Source organism: Dermacentor silvarum, chromosome 5 (assembly GCF_013339745.2).
Source record: "Dermacentor silvarum isolate Dsil-2018 chromosome 5, BIME_Dsil_1.4, whole genome shotgun sequence".
In the NCBI taxonomy this organism is placed as follows: domain Eukaryota; kingdom Metazoa; phylum Arthropoda; class Arachnida; order Ixodida; family Ixodidae; genus Dermacentor; species Dermacentor silvarum.
Window position 1 is genome coordinate 175,484,703 of NC_051158.1, and position 21,912 is coordinate 175,506,614.

At 46.2% G+C, this 21,912-nt stretch overlaps 1 protein-coding gene across 1 annotated transcript in view; it reads right to left on the bottom strand.

Annotated features, from left to right (window-relative positions):
• Positions 1-1,247: 1,247 nt before the first annotated feature.
• LOC119453926 (uncharacterized) overlaps positions 1,248-21,912 on the bottom strand; it is a 70,518-nt gene continuing 49,853 nt past the window's right edge. The window contains exon 8 of the mRNA XM_037715962.2: positions 1,248-1,449. Within this exon, the coding sequence (XP_037571890.1) occupies positions 1,258-1,449 (192 nt within the window). The 3' untranslated portion in view covers positions 1,248-1,257. The remainder of the gene's footprint in view (positions 1,450-21,912) is intronic.

Here is a 21,912-nt window from a genome sequence, read left to right on the forward strand (position 1 = left end):
GCTTGCACTCGGGCATACGGCGCGCGGTGAAGATTTTATCTATACGGAACCTCACGGCGACGGTGACGGCGACGGCGACGGCGACGGCGACGGCGACGGCGACGCCGACGGCAGAAATCCGGTTGAAGTGTCCATATAATTGCTATCGCAATAAAAGCACAGAATCGGAAAATGTTTTAGGGGCGAAGCTCCTTAGGGCGTGGGTCTGTCCTTCCTCCGTATGTAGCCACCTGTAGTTTTATGAAGTGTTCACTAGATGGCGTAAGTCCGTAGCTCTGGTTGGCATGGAGACCGCTATGTATGTATGTATACGTATATATACATATATATGTATATGTATAGTATAACCGGAAGCCGACTTCCGCTTCCGTTTCCACTTCCGGTTCCGGAAGCCAGCTTCCGGAGAACTTTTCCGGCGTTTTTCTCTCTCGTCCGTAGCTAGGTGCGCTGCGGTGCACAAGGGCGTTCGTTCCCGACGCGCGTTCTCTTTCTCTCGTTACCGACGCGCTCTCTCTTTCTTTCTCGTCCGTAGGTAGGGGCGCTGCGGTACACAAGGGTGTTCGTTCCCGACGCGCGCTCTCTTTCTCTCTCGTTCCCGATGCGCGCTCTCTTTATCTCTCGTCCGTAGCTGTGGTTCACCCGAATGATCCCCCGGTGCTTCGCCCACTCATCATCATTCACTTCGTGGATATGCTGTGATTTCTTGCTGTTTTATTTGACCTAATTGTGCACAACGTGTGGGCACACGTCATGTAGAGATAGAGAGTTTTTATAGTTTTCGTGACGTTGCATGACGGACAGACGAAATGTGTGCGTGCGGTATAAATTGCCATCACAGTAAAACTGACAGTGCCATGTAAATTAGAATTAAACGCACGCCCAAAATGCGCTGTCCCCATTACCGTGGAGAAGCTCGCAGCCTTGTATGTCTTGCTAAGAAATTTTAAGGGTATGTACCAGTACATAAACAGCCTAAAGCGATGACTCACGCTATGCGGCCGCTTGACCTGTTCCACAACGGGCAACCATTGATTTCGTTGAACTGTGTAGAGAACCAACGACCGAGGCTTGCCAGTCTGCCAGCGGTAACAGAAAGTTCTTCTGACAGGTACCGTGCTCGTTTCTGAGCTCATTTCTCATGCTAGAAACTGTTGAGATAAGGGCTGTGTGCTTCTTAGTGTGCAAAAAAATTAATGTGATTATCTACGAAGGTTGTGGATAAAGAAACGTTCTGGAAAAGCTCATGCTTGAAATGATTTATTTTCTCTCGTCCGACACGCTGCAATCAACGCCGAAGCTTTGTTGAAGAGCGAGGACAAGGCCGTCAGTCACGCTCCCCAGACCACTTATCTGGTTCCCAAACAATATTGCCGGAACTTCTGCAATATAGCAGACCAATTCTTCGAGCGTCCCATCCAAGCCTAGGTTCAAAACGGTGCGCGTCAGGCACTGGAAAGAGAAAGAAGACAACGTAAAGCTTTGTTGGCTGAATGTCATTCCGTTTTTTGCATCTCCTTCTACGCCTTTTTGAGCTCCTTTTTACTTTTCAAGGTGGAGAAAATATGTTTAGTAGAATTTTGCATGTAGGGCATTTTACCTTAGGCACTCAAAGGCTTCACCGCTGCATGACCCAGTCTTTGTAATAAAATAAAAAAGAACTGTTTGTTAAAGTAAGAAATTCACCAAATCAAGTAAATATATTCCAAGCAATCTACCGCTATACAAACGCGCGAAGTCGCAGCTAAGCGTCGAAAACGAGCCGAAGAAGCCTAACTGCGAGAGCAGCCACACGACGATGCGAGAGCGTGCATTACCAAGTGTGCAGCAGGCTTTCGCCTCACGTGTTACAGGAGTCTAACATGCTGCCGAACTTTTTTTTTTCTTTCTCAATTATAAACCAACTCGCCCATGAAAATGTTCCACTACGCCAATTGCAATGCTGGTATTGGACGTCCGCATAACATCCCAATATTTAGCCCTGTCATGCATGAATGATTTTTGAGTGATATAAATTTTTGTGCTCAGATATGGATAAACACACTAAAAAGAATAAGTAAAAATTTTCCGCTTTTTAGAAATCAATATTAAAGGTAATATGACGTGTCCTCATGTGAGGACCTCATGCAGTAACGCTATAAACTTGCGTCACATGGGTCACATGTGCACTTCAGAAATCACTTGGAAAGCAGCAAGATATATTATACTATCAACGCATAGTAAAAGGAAGCGAAAAAGGCAATAGATAATCATCCTTGAAGGCTTTGTTCAGTCTTAATAACAGAACAAACCCGAACACATATGTCAGACTACAAGCTTGACAGCAAAGAATATTTTCCTCGCAGCGACACTCTTTTGCTACCAGTGTGCAAGATACGTGGCCTCAGCAGCACTTAGGAGGTGTGGAAAAATTCGAAGCACCCTGGGCATTGTGGCATATTGCACCGACGACGAAGGTACCTTGTCTTGCTGCGGCAAAACGGACTGCGGCATAGCTGAGCATAATTCTGCTCGGTCCTCTTCGGAAAGTGACTACCACCATCAAACCTTCTCTCCTCACACACATCATAAAGAGCCCTCTTCTTTGTTGGGAGAGGAGATTCGCTAGGACGTGCCCGAAGCTTGCACTCTTGAGCTGCTTCGGCACGATAGACGAGAGCTTTGGCTACCCGGCTGCGGAACTCGAGGTGATCCTTTGTCCCACTTTCACAGAATCGAAGCATTCACATAGTTGCATTGAGGAGGTGATAAAACATCCTGGGGTAGCCCCTTTGATTTTGAAAGTCATTCCTGTAACGGGCCACCATTGAGTCCATCAGGTTCACTCCACACATGTGCTTGTTATAAACCCCTATGGAGAAAGGCCTTGGCACCTAAATGATGCATCTTTGCGGTTGTACCGCTTCGTCGTGCCTTCAGGAAAACGAAGGTTTTCCTTGCCTTTTTGCGCTTCATGCAAGTCCATTTGGAACGCAATATGCTCCGTCAATGATTCCGGAGACAATGCCAGGAAATACTCGGTGGGAAATTCTCCATTAACATTCACCTTGTGTTCTCCGCTTAATGTCAACTAGAATATCGGCTATCCCCGTTTGTTCTCTGATCCACACCGCTCTCTTCCTGTCTCTTAACGTTAGTCCTAAGATTTTTCGTTCCATCGCTCTTTGTGCGGTCCTTAACTTGTTCTCGAGCTTCTTTGTTAACCTCCAAGTTTCTGCCCCATATGTTAGCACCGGTAGAATGCAATGATTGTACACTTTTCTTTTCAACGACAGTGGTAAGCTCCCAGTCAGGATTTGGTAATGCCTGCCGTATGCACTCCAACCCAGTTTTATTCTTCTGTAAATTTCTTTCTCGTGATCAGGGTCCCCTGTGAGTAATTGACCTAGATAAACGTACTCCTTTACAGACTCTAGAGGCTGACTGGCGATCCTGAATTCTTGTCCCCTTGCCAGGCTATTTAACATTTTCTTTGTCTTCTGCATATTCATCTTCAACCCAATTCTTAAACTTTCTCGATTAAGGTCCTCAACCATTTGTTGTACTTCGTCTCCATTGTTGCTGAATAGGACGATGTCATCTGCAAACCAAAGGTTGCTGATATATTCGCCGTTGATCCTCACTCCTAAGCCTTGCCAGTCTAAGAGCTTGAATACTTCTTCTAAGCATGCAGTGAATAGCATTGGAGAGATTGTGTCTCCTTGCCTGACCCCTTTCTTGATAGGTAACTTTCTACTTTTCTTGTGGAGAACCAAAGTAGCTGTGGAATCCTTGTAGATGTTTGCTAAGATATTCACGTTTGCTAAGATATAAGCGGAAGAAATGGAGTTGGGCAGGCCATGTATTGCGTAGGATGGATAACCGGTGGACCACTAGGGTTACAGAATGGATACCAAGAGAAGGGAAGCGCAGTCGAGGTCGGCAGAAAACCAGATGGGATGATGAAGTTAGAAAATTTGCAGGCGCAAGTTGGAATACGCTAGCGCAAGACAGGGGTAATTGGTGATCGCAGGGAGAGGCCTTCGTCCAACAGTGGACATAAAATATAGGCTGATGATGATGACGATGATGATGATGTGTTCTCTGAGAAATTTTGGTGGCTCGCGGGCATGGTCATTGGCTTCGTTGGCCAAGCCGATTGTTCTGTTTTTAGTAGAGCCACTTGGCCTCGCCGTAGTAACACTTGCGGGACCAACGGTGTAGCAAAGCGTTCCCTGGGCTCTCCTCTCTTGACCGGCTCGATGCATCCAAGTCGACAATAAGATAATCGCAGTCATCTGAAGAAGCATCTGAATTTTCAGAGTCAGATGAAAGATCCAAAAGGGCATCAATTTCTTCTCTCGAAAGTCCCCCTCGTGCTGCGCTCATGGTGCAAAAGTCTGCCTATTTTCTTGCAACAAATATTCCAGTTGAACAATCACTCAGTCGGCATTCAGTTGGCGCGAAAACCATTCGCGCAAAAAAAATAAAAGTTGCAATAACACCTAGCTCCATCTATGAAATACTACAAAAAATTAGTGCCGTAGTGCCGTTGCGCAGCGGTACGCCTGCTCCATAGTGTCCTCAAATGAGGACTGCTCCACTATGGCATTTTACGGGCGAAGCTCCTTAGGGTCGAGCCTTGTCTCCCGTCGCGCCGTTGTAGCCACGCTAGTACTCGCCGCTCCCGCTAGAGGCGCAGCTCTGCTCTCGTTTGATTTAAATGGCGCTCACTAGATGGAGCGGCGGCGCTCGCTCCACTCGCTCTTGGCGCGCTTCCTTTCTCTTTCGCCGGTCGACACTCAATGCGCTGTCCAAGGGAAACATCGTCCGGTACATCGAGAAGGCGATGCTGCAATATGAAACTGAATACAAACACAGCCCATTCGTGCTCACCGGAGACTAACGTGGACATCATGAACGACGACTGGCTAGTCCAACACATGATGTACCGCTACGATCTCTGGTGCATTTCATATGAATACAAACGGCCCACCACCATCAGGGGAACTTGTATAGACATGGCCTTCTCGAACTTTAGACTACATCCAATTCACGATCCCTTGGCTTTGTACTTTACGGAACACAATGCCGTTATACTCAAAGGGAAACATTCTCCTGAGCTTAACGTCATATATGACTAAAACAGAATCAGGGGAACCCCCTCCTTGTGGTCCGTAGAGCTCTTGAACAAAATCAACATCTACCCCATGTGTAAATAATCAAACATTGTGTATATACTGTATCAATATGTAAATAACAAAACATTGTGTATATGCTGTATATATAATCACACCACACCGCCGTGTTTCTGTGTCACATCTTTGTATGATGATCGAGTGGGCTAAATCTACGGAGAGAGAGAGAGAGAGAAGTTTAATAATGAGAAATGCAGAGAGGTCGGCCTGAGGTAAATTCCTCTAGCCAGCTACTCGGCGTTGGGGGAAGGGGGAGAGGGAAAGAAAGAGGGAAAAAAGAGGATTCACGGTTTACCAGATTACCTCCGGAGATTCGCCCACTCGTCATCATTCACTTAGTGGATATAGCGATCATTTTTCGGCCATCAGATTCCGTAAAAGCGGCCAAGAAGAGTTTTGTACATACAAAGCAGTACTAACCTCCATAAATACAAGTAAATAAACCAGGCAAAAGATTGTCCTTGCCAGTAAAAATTTTGTTCTATTGGTAACTGCTTCCGAAATGTATCGTAACATTTTGCGCGGGCATTTCAAATCAAATCATCAGATGGACACTTAGTGCCACCTGTGAAGTACTCCCTGAAGCTCCTTGTTTCCTCATTTGTCTCATTTGTCACCGGTGTTCACAGATCAAAAAAGAGCTCTTCGCATTATAGCACCCCACAATGTGCATAATAAGAGTCAAGATTTATTTAAAACCCTTAACATCCTCAACATTTACGATTTGGCAACATACAACATCGCCTCCGTCATGAATGAAATAGTCAACGAAAAACTAGCCTTGGCAACAGTCTCACTTCGCCCCTCACTTCGCACTATTGAGAACGTATCGCGCTTTCGTTTTTTATTACCTAAGGCAAATACTAATTACGGTCACTCTACACTGCAGTTTACAAGCACCTCAGTTTGGAATAGGCTTAATAGTAACTCCAAGAACATTGCTCACATTTCTTAAACAATTAAAGCACTCTCTTATTGACAATGCATAGCGCTGCGCATGCTTTCACACATCTTCGCTTTTTCTTTTACTCTACTGATAGTTTTTGATGATGTGAGGAAGAAAATTGTTAGAAAAAATTATTACTGGTGTCAAATATTTCTGTACTACTGTATTTTATTTTTTAATTTTCTTTATTTTTAGTTATTTCAGCTGCTTTTGTTTTATGTGATGTTTGAGTGTAAAATAGCAGCGGCCATAGAAGGGTTTTTTTTCCTTCATAACAATCGGTAGGGACCCTATAACAAATTTTGGGGGCCCAAAAGTGTGTACTTTGGAATTGTCTAGTTTACTTGTGTTAAATAAACTTTCAAGCTTGAGTACACCATGCTAGAATGGACGCAAAAATTGCAATCGGGTACCCCTTATTATTTTTTGTTTAGCTGCCCTCATATGAGGTATTTATGCATGAGAGGGCTTGAAAAGGCCTAGCTGGGGTGCATTTGTATAGGTCTTCTTTTGGTGTGTCACTTGGGTTATTTTCAGGTTCATCTTGGAACATCTTTAGTATATCCCCAACATCCCATTAGTGTTACTCATTAGACATCTCGAATTAATGAGTGTTACTCATTACACATCTCGAAGAAAAAAGAAACAATACTCACAGCAGAGGCTGCTGTGAGTATGTTGTTTCTTTTTTTTCACTCTAAGTTAAGCGATGCGACGCAACTACGAACATGAACACACAAATGTTGCAAAGGAAAGTTTTTAACGTACACTGTAAACCAACACACCCTAAAAGGTGTAAATTAGTGAACGTGTAGCCTTTTAAAAAACACATCAGCGGCGAAAGTAAGACAAAGAAACAATTCCAGCTGAGTCCATCTCAAGATGACTCTGGATTTTTGTGTGATTATCATTCCAGTAATGGAGCTACACACCCTATTGCTGAAACACCTTTACTTAGGACTTTTTGTGGTTGTTCAGACATTTATATTGCTTCGGTTATATGCGACATACACTGTCTCCGCTATCGGCCCACTTTGCTATGACACTCACTTGCCAAGGTCGGCCACGCCCATGACGTCATGACGACGATTATATAACGACGACGATTACGATGCCGTGTTCGTGACAATCATGACATCAAGAGAAATTGATGCCGAGTATGCCGTGACGATGATTGTATCACAAGTGGGTCACGACGATAGCGACGACAGTATGACAAAATTCGGAAGACCAAGTTGAAATGATGACGATGGCACGAGCACAGCGACATGACGACGAGGTATGAGAATGAGTGCTTGACGAAGAGTGCATGACGATGACGCAATGAAGACGATGGTATAACAACGGTGACGTAATTGCTAATCAATGACAACACCAAGGTTAGTATAAAATGAAACACTCAGAAAAATTTCAATTCAACGACGGAGCCGGTATGACCACTATGGCACAGCCGAATTGGGATGACCTTTCTGAAATTACTAGGGTGGTACGGCAACGGCAGGACGACGATGGGAAGATGATGTCGCCTGGACGATGAAATAATTATTGGACTCGACTAACAAATTCGTAATAACGATGGAACGACTGCGACGGAATAACGACAATGATATGACAGCGAATACTTGACGACGCCTTTATGATGACGACGCAATGACGGCGATGGCATGCCAGCGGTATGAGGACGATGGGGCGACGACGATGGCGGCTCGACTGTATAGGGATGACTGTATGGGGATGATGGCATGGCGGGAAACACATGATGAAGATAACGTGATGACGATAGAATGACCGTAATGGCATCCCGAAAACGATACGAAACTAATGTATGACGACGCCTATATGACGATGATGATGGCATAATGACAGCGACAGGACGAAAGTCGGACGACGAAGCTGGAGTGACGACGATTCAAGGATGACAACGGCACCAAAACCACGTGCACATACCTCGCGGAACAACCTGTTAGACAACTTGGGTCACTCGGTCGACAGAAGAGGCGGGATAAAAACGGTATCGTAGAGTGGGATGACGAAGCTGGATGACGACCATGCAACCATCACGACGGCATGAAGACCACGAGCACATACCAATAGGCATATCTAGTGGATAACCTGAGGATGGGCATAGCGGATATGATGAGGACGGTATCACGAGAGTCGGATTACGAAGCTGGAATGATCCCACAACTATCGCGATGGCGTAACGATGAGGGACTCGAGCTAGAAGACAACTTGGGCAAGTAGGTTGGCGTAAGAGGTGTGATCACGATGGCATGGCGACAGCCGATGACAAAGCTGGAATGATGAAGGCACAATGACCACGATGACATCACGACCACGAGCATACACCTAGTGACCAGAGCTAGTACGCAACTTTGGCCACTGGGTCGCTATAAGAGGCTTGATGACGACCGCACAGCGAGAGTGAGATGTCAAAGAATCATTTAATTTGATTTGATTTGTTTATTTGTTTACATCAGGATGATGCGGGATGCCCCAGGCAAAAAGCGACAAATTCGCTTGAAGAAAACCTGAGCCCCCCTTGTACATGGCATACAGCAAGTAGAAACGCCTAAATATTTTTAGACAACAAAGAAATGGGTACTGAACTATGATAAGCATACAAAAGAAGTTGTACAAAAAATTTCATTATTACAGCACTGATCCTACAGACTTCATCAATAGGTCACTGCATATACCATATCAAATAACCTTAAAGATATAAACACATATATATTCACACATACACACACACATATAGGCATATATACCCACATATATACACGTATATATACACATATATATATATATATATATATATATATATACGGCATTACGATCACGAGCACATACTGAGCGATTCAACCTATTAGGTAAGATGGGTAAGTCGGATGACAAAGCTGGAGTGACGACGATTCAAGGAGGATAACGGCCCCAAGACCACGTACCGTTGTCATGACGAGAGTCGGCTGATGAAGGGAGAATCACGACTATGCAGTGGCCGAAATGACATTTGAACCAAGGACGAACCCGCGTCATGAATTCATTTTTTATGTACTTCTTTGATTGTTTAATATTGTCACATGTACGTTGTTTTCTTCTTTTTGGTATGTTGCACTGTTGTAGTGTCGTCCGTCAAATGTGATGGTCAGTGGACGCTTTCAAGCCCATTTTTGCGGCTTTTTGTCCACTGCCCACAACATCATTGTCTTCTGATGTTGAAAATAAAATTGAAATTGAAATTGAAGCATGTTTGCCTTGCTAGTAGGGAGCTTGCGCCGCTTTTTGTATTGGCAAAGAAGCTATATAGTTAGATGCACTCAATGTCTGAAGTAGGCGAAGAATGCTGATTGCACTAAAATATGTTTGCGTACCATTGGTTACGTACCGCTGAAAAACTAGTCTGAACTATCTGGCCACACAATATTGTTCAAGCAGGAGTTTCGCAAAGTGTCCTGGAATTTAGTCACCGGATTTAGTAACCGGAATTTAGTCACCGGAATTAGCCTGTGGAAATGATAATACAATACAGAACGTTTACCAAAGGGAAATTGTCCAATAAAATAATGGAAATAATTAGTAGATAAAATTCAGCAAATTATATTACTCTATAGAAGTTTAAAAATAAAGAGAACATTCTAAGTCGATGATTTAAGTTTTTTTGCAACCAGTTACTCACCAGGCACATTTCCTAGATTTTAATGGAGTGCATTCTTTTAGGCCAAACACAGAAATGAACGAGCTACGACTCAGCCATAATTGACATATTATTCGCCGTACGCATAAATTTATTTTAAAAGCTACGCACCCAGGTTGCAAGAAAATGCAGTTCGGTAAGCCTAATGTGCTTTTTCATCGCATTATTCCCTTGCTTGAAATAAACTTCTGAACCATGCAATCTCTATCAGAGAGAGAGAATTCGTTTGCATGTTGAGTACGATGGCCAATATAGTAGTAGAGTGTACTAGATTAGGAGAGTGGGTCCAACGCAGGCTCCCCGCTGAGGCTTCTTTTATTGAAAAGTTGGTGGTGCCACCGTCGCTTTCTTCCGAATGAGCGGCCCCGCGCGCCGGCCGGAGGCTTATCGCGTCGGATACCCTACCGCAGCTGCATGGGGCATTTGACAAGCGGATACTCGGTGGCGGTAATAGTGGTATTATTCCCTACCGGTTTACTGTAAATAAAATGAAAAAAAGAGCGGCGGGAAGAACGCAAACGATGCTACAACGATGGTGCGTCGAGCAGACGACAGCTACTTAGCCCGTGAGCTCGCCTCAGCCAATGAGCGCTGCCGAAACAGCCGAAACAGCCGGAGCCAACGTTTATTCGCCGGAGAGTTAGAATAAGGCGACGACAGCGCCGCCACAATTTCAACGTTTTTTGCTTAACCGTCGGCGCTTGCCAAGGCGTCCACCAGACCCACTCTCCCATTCAAGTACGCTCTAATAGTAGTCCGAGGACATCCTGGGTGGACGTAAAACAGGAGTTCAATCTGGGAGAGAGAGACAGAAATAACTTTATTGGGTCCAGCGGTTTGGGGACTAGGCCCCCGCCTAAACTAGGGTGCCTCGATGACAGCGCCACCGTTCAGGGTGGTGCCATCCTTTGACCGCCCCCGCGCCGCCGCTTTCTCGCTGCGACGCCATCTTGAATCACAGCGAGCGGTTGCGATTGCTTGGTGCCGGTGCTTAGTTCGAGACACAGTGCGCGCGGATGCTTAGATGACGCTTCTAGTTGCTGGACAGTGTTCAGCCGCATGAATGATAAGCTTGTCAAGTGCATCGAGTCGACATGACGGGCTGTTGTGTTCCCAAGTGCACCGGATCGACGCGTAAAGGGCTTCGTTGTTTACGCTTCCCCCGGGACCCAGAGCGACGGAAGAGATGGGAAGCCCAACTAAAGCGGTATCACTGGAAGGCAACGGATAGCTCCTACATTTGCGAGGTAAGTGTCTTAGAACGTTTAGACTATCGCACCGTGTTTTTCATTTAAATAAGAAAGTATTCTCTGATCCTCGCTCACGTACCTACGTTCGCTCACGAACTAAGCACTGCACCGATGCTGTCTGAGTAGCCTATGGTTTGCGAGCGCGCGTCGCATAGGCTTTTGCCGTTTTGATCGGCGCAGTCTATGCGAGTAGTACCCTTATTTTAAGGACTGACGAAAATGCTTAGCCACGAAATAGTCTTGCATTAGCTACAAATCGTCATGTAAACCACCTATTTTACTTTTTCACGAGAAGCACACATCGTGTGTGTCTCTTGTTTCTTTTTTTTTTTTCCTCAGTTTCTTTTTTCGATACTGGTTATCCGGGACTAAATAACGCAGTGCTTCTTCTGGGGAGAGCGGCTGTTGTGTACGTGGCAAGTGAAGCATTGTGATTTTCTCTGATTTCTCAGCAGATATTTTGCGGATCTCAGGTTGTTACGTTATATAGCAGATTTTTTAGACGAATATATTTGTAGCGTGGTGCTCGTAAGCCGATGGTCATTCGTGCTCATTCCCGATCGTAGTGGGTACTGTGACGGTCTTTAAATGCCTGTGCACGGTATGCCCAGGTGTAGTAGAGTTAGGGGGCATCATGGGACCAGAATGTTTCGGCGCTTTCTGGCATGGTGTCTGTTGTAGCCTGTGTATTTCTTCGAAACGTGTGAAGCGAGGTAATACAGCATTACTTCTGCGAAAATTTATTTTTAAGCACTGTAATGGGTTCTCTGTATTTACAAGGAAACTTTTTATATCACTAATCACTTTTGTTGTTTTACTTGTACTTAGAAATACCTTGAAAAGGACCAGTACGAGGGAAATCGACAGGATGGGCGCCGTTTGTTAAAGTCAACAGCCCTACATCATCATGGACTATATTTTCGAAGTGAAAAACATTGCTAATCTGTATTTGACTGTCTTAGTTTCATTTAAGGTTTTTGTACGCGATATGTATGCAGTGTTTATTTTTTCAATGTAGTTATCAGTGTTGTAATGGTTATTTATAAAATGTTCTGTACTCGCCATCGATGCGTTTGGCTGATGCGACATATTCGATGGTAGCTGATGTATTCTGGCTGGATATCTTGATTAATATTACCCGCGGTTGCGTTTTCTTGTTTGTATTCTTGTTTTCGATTTATATTGTGTGTAATAAGGTTGATGTATTCACCTGAAACCCCCCTCCCCCCATGTAATGGATAAATTAAAAAAAACTCTCCCTACAAAGAATTGTGTGTGTCGAGCCTACCTTGCGAATATTTTTTATCTCGTCTTTGAACATAACCTTCAGGCGCCACACAGTACATATAATTTTTCATGTACATATCTCTTTCATGATTGACTGTACTAGACATTACTAAGTAAATGTATTTTGTGCATCGTTTGGTTTCTTGTGTGTACTACGCAATATTGACACAGACAAGTTACGTTACATGTTTCTCTACAGCACTAACTAAACCTTATTTTCACATCACAGTTATTTTTACACCAGCTTAATCCTGTCAGAACACAGTTTTGTAAACAAAAAAAGCAAAATTGCGCGTAGATATCGTCAAATAATTGCAACGAACGCGTAGAGCACACGCAACGCAAGGGAAACTAACCGCCGTGCGCGAGTGGCTGGCTACGGTAAAGGAGGCGTGACGTGTAAACCAAAATAGAACAGCGAAAAAGAAAAACTTCCACACACAGGGGGTCGCAAACCTTATATACCAAGCATCGAAGCGCAAAAAAATGTGAGTACTTCAAACATACACACGGCATATTAAATGTGATTGAATTAGGCAACTGGGGGCATGTTCCCGGCGCCATACATTTACGTCTTCGACCTTCGACGAGTTAACGGCTATTGGTTATAAAGATGTGCAGATGCGATACCGATAAAAAAATCCTCATCAAGGCAAATCACTTGGAAGTGCGCCGCGAGTAACACTATTTATGAACGCAAGCGTAGCCGAGTCTGAGCTCGTGTGGTTCAATATGGCGGCCCCAGGGGGGTTGTCTCCACCCTGAACGGCGGCGCTGGCATCGAGGCACTCTAGCCTAAACGGCGGCCAGAAGCCCTTGGGCCCTGGCGGCGTCTTCAGCCAGCTGGACGTCCCAGAGTTGTACTTCCGGGTCAGAACTGAGTAGTACGGCCTCCCACTGCTCCTCATTAACTATTTTGCGGCCCTGTCGAGTCACCTGAGGGCAAGCCCACAGGATGTGTCTCAGATCCGCCCGTCCTTCACATAACCGACATTTGTCCTCATATTTATCTGGATAATACTGGCTGTAGGCCACCGGATTCGGATAGGTGTTGGTTTGAAGGAGGCGCCAGGCCACCGTCTGCGGCTTAGTGAGTGTCGGGTGGGCGGGGGGATACCGAACCCTGGCCCATCTATATTATTTGGTGATTTCGTCGTAACTAACCATGCGCTCCTCTCTCATCTCTGGGTGAGGCTGCTCTCTGGCTCGGTTAGTGAGTTCTCGAGCCAATGTATGAGCCGCCTCGTTCCCAGGGAGGGAGGCATGCGCAGGTGTCCAAATAATTTGTATGTGTCTGTAGTCTTTGAAATTGGTTAATATCTTAATCGCCTCCGGCGATACTCGCCCTCTTAAGAAATTTCTCACCGCTGCTTTTGAGTCACTAATGATGTGTCTGGCTGACGAGGAAGCTATCGCCAATGCGATGGCTGATTCCTCTGCCGTTTCTACGCTGTGCGTTCGTAGTGAGCCGCCTGCTGTTATCTTGCCTTCTTTATCAGTGATTACGATAGTCATTTTTTGCTCATTTGGTTATTTTGCGGCTTCTACGTTGACCACGTCCTTGATGTTTTCGTATTTATTTCTGAGGGCCTTTGCCCTGTCCACACGCCTTCCCTCGTCGTTCTCCGGGTGCATGTTTCTGGGAATCCGTAGAACCTTTATCCTTCCGCGTATTTCTCGCGGTATATCCATCTTGATTCCCTGTTGTGTTGCATAGCCTATATGGAGGCAATCAAGTATCGTCCTGCGTGTAGCAGTCTGAGCTAGTCTCTCGTATTGGGCCGTTTTGTGCGCTTCTATTAATTCTTCTAGGGTATTGTGTACACCTAAGGCAAGTAGTCTTTCCGTAGGTGTACTGACTGGTATTCCAAGCGCTTGTTTATATACTTTCCTTATCAAGGCTTCAATTTTTGCTTTTTCTGCCATGAGGAGGTTCAGATAAGGAGTCGCATATACTATTCGGCTAATAGAAAAAGCCTTTACTAACTTAATTAGGTTGGCTTCCTTTATCCCGCTGTGTCGGTTTGCAATTCTTGCGATCAGGCGCATTGTTGGTTGCGTCCCTCTCTCTAAAGCCTTTATCGTTTCATTATTTCGCCTGTTTGCTTGTATCCGCATGCCTAGTACCCGAATACTGTCAACTGCTGGTATTTGTTGGCCCCCCGCGCTTAGTCGTATTTGGGATGTGCTGTTGTCATTACGGCTGTTTCTTTGTGGGTGGTAAATCAAGAGTTGCGACTTCTGTGGTGAGCACTTAGGGCCCCTACTGTCAACATAGTCCTCTACTCTGCGTATTGCTTCTTGGAGGGTAGCCTCGATGTAACCGTCGCTGCCCCCTGTGACCCACAGCGTGATATCATCAGCGTATAAGCTATGATGTAGCCCTTCCACTGTGTTCAACTTCTCCGGGAGGCCGATCATGGCCACGTTGAAGAGTAGTGGCGAGATAACCGATCCCTGTGGTGTACCTCGGCTCCCTAGTCCTATCTCGTGTGAATGTATAAAAAAATTCGGGCCTTTCTGTTTAACAGGAAGTCTCTCATGTATTCGTAGGCCCGTTTCCCAACTCCGAATCCCTGGAGGTTTCCTAAAATAGCTTCATGCGTAATGTTGTCAAAAGCTTTTGCAAGATCTAGGCCTAATATGGCTTTGTTGTCTCTTGTTTTTGAGGCTGTGTCTATAATTTGGTGTTGGATTTGAAGCATGATATCTTGTGTGGAAAGTTTACATCGAAAACCTATCATCGTATGCGGGAAGAGGTTATTGTCATCCATGTATATTACTAGACGCTTGAGTATCATGTGTTCCATTAATTTTCCCGCACACGATATTAATGATATCGGTCTTAGATTTTCTAACTTTATCATTTTTCCTTCTTTAGGGATCATGACTATATGAGCTGTTTTCCACAGTTGAGGTATAGCCCCCTTCTCCCAGCAGTCGTTCAAGTATTGGGTAATCGCGTTTATAGAGGGATCATTGAGATTGCGTAGCATTTTGTTGCAGATACCATCGGACCCGGGGCGGATTTCGGGCGCAGATCCTGCTGCGCCTGTCTAACTTCTGCTTCCGTAATACGCATGTCCGATTCAAGGTTTTCCTCTTCACTATAGTGCGGTAAGGGAGTCTGAGCTATGTCGCCCATGTATAGTAACTGGACTTCTTGCAGTAATTCTGTTTCTGTACCTGCATATTTGTGGGTTAGCTTATTGATGTTGTGCCCTTGTGCAATTTTTTTGCCATTTTTAGGGTCAATAAAGTGCCGCAGGATATTCCATGTTCTTGCCGAGTTTACTTCTCTCTGCATTCTGTTACACGTAGCTTCCCAGTTTTGCCGCGTCAATCTGTTTGTGTGTTTCTCGATTTCCCTGTCTAGTTCGACCATTTTCCGCCTAAGATTTCTATTGAGCCGTTTCTGTTTCCATCGTTTTGCTATGCTTTTCCGTGCTTCCCATAAGTGTAGCAATTTTGCATCTGCTTGTTCTAGCCCAGCCTCGTCTGCTATATTCCTTGTGGCTTTTTTTACACTATTGAGGAGTTTCTGTGTCTAGACCTCCAAATCCTCAATTGTGTCGCCATCTTCGTTTGTTTCCTCCGCCCGTATTTGTCGGAAAAGGTCCCACTCTACTATGGTGAAGGATTTTCCTTTCCTTTGCGGGGGGCCGGCCTTTATTACTGTCTCAAGAATGTAATGGTCACTCCCAAGATTTTCCTGGGTGTTTGTCCAATGGGCATCAGGCATGTTTTTGATAAATGTTATATCTGGCGTAGTGTCGATGCTGACGCTATTGCCTATTCTGGTGGGTGTTTGTGGGTCCGTTACTAAGGTAAGGTGGGCCCTTTGCGCCTCCAGCCATAGATTCCTGCCTTTCGCGGTGTCGTTTGTGTACCCCCAGCACTGGTGTGGAGCATTAAAGTCTCCGAGTATTACCACTGCCTGACGATTGGCTGGGTCGCTGGGTTCTCCGCCTGCAAGAATATGACTTTGACATTATTCATAAGTCAGGCAAAAAACACCAAGATGCTGACGCTCTTTCTCGTTGCCCGCTTCCTGCGCACCCACTTGACACCTCGGCAACTGCGTCGCAAAGCAGCTCTTCGGATGTCACTTCTGCGCCGGTTTCCTCTCTAGCCACCATAGACCGCCTTTCTCCGGACGACGATCAAACATTTGCATTTCGCCAAAGGGCTGACCCATATTGTCGGCGTATGATAGACCACCTCTCTGGCGCTTCTCGCCCACCTAACGCGCGGCTTCGACGCCAACTCGCACAATTCAAGCTGAACAATCACGTGCTGTATCGGCGCATTTACCACCTTGACGGTCAACGCTGGGTGCCCGTTCTACCACGCTCTCTTCGAGCCCATGTCCTCAGAGCATTCCACGATGACATGACTGCTGGCCATCTCGGTTTCCACAAAACCTACGATCGCATTCGAAGCCGTTACTATTGGCCTGGCCTTTCTACTAGTGTGGCGAGATACGTCGGTTCCTGTTCTCCGTGTCAGCGTCGCAAACTCCCAACCTCTGCTCCTGCCGGCGAATTACTGCCTATTCCGTGTCCTGACGCACCATTTGAGGTTGTTGGTATCGACCTTTACGGGCCCCTTCCTGTTACTGCAGCTGGAAATCGGTGGATAGTGACCGCCATCGACCACCTGACGCGCTACGCTGAGACAACATCAGTGATCACTGGCTCAGCTTCGGAGGTTGCCGACTTCGTCCTTCAAGCTATAATTCTGCGCCATGGTGCTCCTCGAGTACTGCTCAGCGACCGTGGAAAGGTCTTTCTCTCGCAACTTTTAAACGAAGTCCTGCGCGCCTCTGGTACCACCCACAAAACAGCGTCGAGTTACCATCCACAGACTAACGGCTTGACAGAGCGATTTCATCGCACGCTTGCCGACATGATCGCCGTATATATTCAGCCTGATCACAAGAATTGGGACAAAATTCTACCTTTCGTCACTTTCGCCTACAACACGGCCGTTCAGCGTACCACCGGCTACTCGCCATTTTACTTAGTTTACGGACGGTCGCCTACTTCCCTTCTAGACGTTTCTTTCTTCGATGCTCCTGTCAATCCATCTGCATCGTCTCGCGAAGAATTCCTTTCACGACTCGCCCAGTGTCGCCAGCGTGCTCGCGTCAACACGGCGGCCAGGCAACACGACCGGAAGATCATTTATGACACCCTCCATCGCGTTGTGTCCTTCCGACCTGGTGATGAAATACTTCTATTGACGCCCCTTCGCACGCCTGGTTTGTGCGACAAGTTCCAGCCGCGTTTCATCGGGCCCTACATCGTCCTGGAGCAGACATCACCCGTCAATTATCGCGTGACTCCTGTTGTCGCCGCCACAGACCGCCGTTGTCGCAGCACCGAGGTCGTTCATGTCTCCCGCATGAAACCGTTCACGCGGCGGTCTTCGTCGCCTTGACTTGCGGCCAGGATGGCCGCTTCCACGTGGGGGGGAAATTAGTGTGGGCGTTTATTACGCACGTCTTCTTCATCTGTATATTATCATCATCATCCTACGTTGCGCGATCCTCATCTTCAGTTATGTGTGATCATCATCATCGGGTGTGTGCTTTTGCTGGTTCGCTGCCGAGTACTCGGGCCGAATAAACGTCGTGCCAACAGAGACGCCATAATACTTAGTGTTTGTGTAATTAACTCTCCAAACCTCATCTTGTTGCTTCTAGGGCTGCTATAAACATTTAGTACGAATAAACGTCCCTGATGTTGTCGTTTAGGGATTATCTCGATTGGGACGTGGTCCACGTTTAAAACCCCTGTGTCGTGCGTTAATACCGCTAAATGTCTGTTCACTAGGGTTGAGACGGGCGTTTTCTTGCTCGAAGTACCATACGTTTTATATCCGGACAGTTTGGCTGGTCCTCCCGTTTCCTGCAGAGCAATGATGTCTGGCGCCTCCTTGTTATTTATTAACTGCTGTAGATTACTCCGCTTCCGACGGTACCCCCTGCAGTTCCACGGCCAAATTTTGTAATGATTACGTGGGGCCATGTTTACTGGGAACTAGTTCCCCGGGGGCCCTAGTGACGTTGGTCCCCGCAGGCCTATCGTAGGGTTTGTAGATTTTTATCGGTCCTATTCCAGTCGTGCGTCCACTTTTTTTCATGTTCTCAAGCATTGTAACCCGAGAATCGATTCCTTCGATAGTCTGCTGCATATTTTCTATTGGTACTCGTATGCCTACATACTGTTTTTGTACGGATTTGGCCAGTTTGGTTATCATGCTCTCGATCTTTTCAATTCTCTCAGTTATATCATCTGTGCTAGATTCCTCAGTATTTTTCCTCTTTGCTGGAGGTGCACCTGTTGTGATTTTTGCTGGTTCGCCTCCCAAAGTTGTCGGGGGATTAGCCTTTTGCCCTTTGTTTTGACGAAGTTCCTTATTTTCTATGCGGAGGCGCCGGATTTCCTCTCTCTGTGCCGCGTTTTCACGAATGACCCCCTCGAGCGCTTTCCTAATATCAGAGATTTTTTTTAGAGCGGATCTATTCCCGTCCCTCGGAGCAGAGGAGACCGTATCTGCCCAGCTCACCTTTACACCTTCGTCTGCTGGCGTTCCTCTGGTGCTGCTGGTCGCCTTTTGTGGTGACGCCTGCCTCCTCGTCCTCGATGGGGACCGGGACCGGGTTCTTGATGGAGACCGTGACTGGCGATGTCCTCTGTGTTTCCCTTCCGGGGGGGGGGGGGAGTCTTGGGAAGGAGCTGGAACGGCTTCTCCTTCTAATTTCCCTCGTCGGCGTCGCGTTGTCTTGACTTGTACGAAGGGTTTCATGGCTTGAGCGGTTCCCTTGGTGGTCCGATTTGGTGGGCGTGGAGTCGTCCCTCGGTTGCTTGGTCCCTTGTTGTTGGTGCTGCACACGCTCCCAGTACCTTTTTTTAGTAAATACGGTGTTTTGAACCACTCGCGGCACTGCTTGTCCCCTGTAAGGTGTCCCTTTCCACACAAAGAGCATCTCGGATCACATTGGTGGTCCTCGGTGGGATTCAGCATTCTGCAGCCTCTACAGTGCTTGGTATTGGGTGCCGGGCAGACGTCCGCTCGGTGTCCTAGGCGACCGCATGTAGTGCACAGCTCGTGTTTCTTTCGGTACAACACACAGCGGTATTTCGCGCCTCTATAGTACACGTACTGCGGCACGTAAGTGCCTTCGAACACTATCACTACAGAGTCCGTTCGGCCCATGCGTCTCGCATGGAGAATTGTCGGATTACTTCGATTTACAAGACTTTCCTCTATGTCTTCTGGTGCATCGTAGTCCGGGATTCCCCTTATAACACCTTTGCAAGTGTAGTCAGGTGCCGTGATATACGCGGCTGCTCCAGAGACGCCTATTCCAATCCGGATCTCTTTTAGTTGACTGTAACGCTTCGCGTTTTCCAGCTTCGGTGTGCTCATGATGAAAGTGTTTTGCTTTGAGTTCACTCGAAAAATATCTTCTTCCGCGTCTTTTATAGTTATTCCTGCTGCACGCAGAACGCCGTCTTTTATCATCGCAGAGCTCTGCATCGTGTCAAATCCTCCTCTGGGACGAATGACTACCTTGTAGTCTTCCTCCGGCAGCAGCGGCTGTCGTGGAGCCGGCGTTCCGTGCTTGCGCCAGCTGTCGCGTCTCGTTGCCAGCCGATGCGTATCGTCGGCGTTCTTTAAGCTGTCGCCGAAACGCGAGTGTTCCTTAGTCCTAGATTTTCGGCGGGCGTGTGCCGCCATCCATCCTGGATCCTCGTATTCTTCAGGGGAGATTGTCTCTCCCTCCACTCCGACGACGTCCATGTCCTCTGCCGGTGTTGGCCCATGGCGGAGCGGGGCCCAGTCTCCACTCAGGCCAGGGTGTGAGAGACCCGCCGGCGCAGCGGGTCGGTGTCATCGTGTGCCAGGTAAGGGTTAGCTGGGCCGCTGGCGTGGCGGCTAACGAACGTTGCTACTGTGGGCCAGAGAGGAGCCCGCCTGCCAAAAACTTCTTGTTCTCCGAAGGCAGTGATGTTCCGACGTCTCTCTTCGTCGAAGTACGGTTTAGAGTCTTGACTTTTCGCTCACAATCATGGAAAACTTACGGAGCCCATGGATAGTGCGGCTTCTGAGCTCGGCCCCCAAGCATCGATCCTCAATCCAGGAAATGTTCTGTTATAACTTGTTCATCACGTGAAAAATATGACTGCTTCTTGACTATCTGCAGTGCTCGCATGTGTTTTAAAGAAATTAGCATAAACACTCGGTGGAAATACTTGCTCCACATGGGGAAACCACTAAAACGCATGTCATCTTTTACCAAGATGACATGTTTAAAACATGAAAGCTTTTAAAAAGCTTTGACGTGGTATCAGCAACCTTATTGCGGAAGGGAATAGTGCCTCATGTACTAAACTAAAATATCGCAGGTCCTCGCTCGAAGTGAAATAAAACTGAAAGAAGTTGATCGTTCTGGAGGGTAGAACTGAAATAAACGATACACTAGGGGTAGGGAAATACAGAATAGTAAGTATATAGTTGAGAATGCACTCAACAACAATGTAGTAGCATTACAAGCCGAATTAATAAAAACAAAATTCGCTTGTTTCAGCTGTCGTTCTCTGGGCTTTTTTATAGTAAAATATCACTATACATCCTGGACAAGCAAACTAGCCTCCATGGAAACACTTCTGAACGTTAGTTGTGCATAAACGGAGCCTTTATTTGGATTTTTTTTAAATGAAAAGCATCTGCTTCAGCTGTAGATTCAGCACAGCATAATGCTATATGAAATGCTTGGCAGTCGAAAGTATAGAATCCAAATCGAACGTCTAAATAATACTATCATCGTTTGACCAACAGATGCAGCTGTATTCGCATCAGCAGTTGACAAGCTTTCTAGCAGTGGTCACGCAGTTAAGTAGTGTATGCTCTCAACGAACTTTCCCAAAGTAAACATGAAGTATACTAGGTGGCGTGAAAGTATTTCGAATAATAGTGCGTCTCATATGCATCATGCGTCTGAGTTCTTTTATTTCCGAGTCCTATTAAATCGCTTCCTACTGATTGTGCAAAGCATACTGATATGCTGACTCACAGGAAGAGTCGGTCCTCACTGTTGTAGAAACGCAAATTTGATTTCATAATAATAAGACTTTACTAATTTAGCACCTTAATTACTCTCATTATCTCACAGTTGGTAACTGTGGATTATACGCTGGGCCCACAGGTCGCGTTTATTTCAAGATGCCAATACATTCGATGCCTTCATCCTCGAAGTGTGCCACGTATCACTGCAACGTAAGCAAACATGCTTAAGTTCGCATTGGCGTATACACTGAACGCAGCTGCGAATAAATTTTGGTTCTATCTTTAAACACGTTCTCCTTGTGTTTTATCGAATCCATCGTGGCCCTGCTGCACAGACTTTGTTATCATTTCCTCCTATGGTTATCCGCAGTGAGTCACAGGAGACTCAGTAGCCTTATGTTTATTTTAATATGCGAAATATAAGCTGTAATAACAACCTAAGGAAAACGAGTAATCTTTACTTAACTGCGTGATACCTAT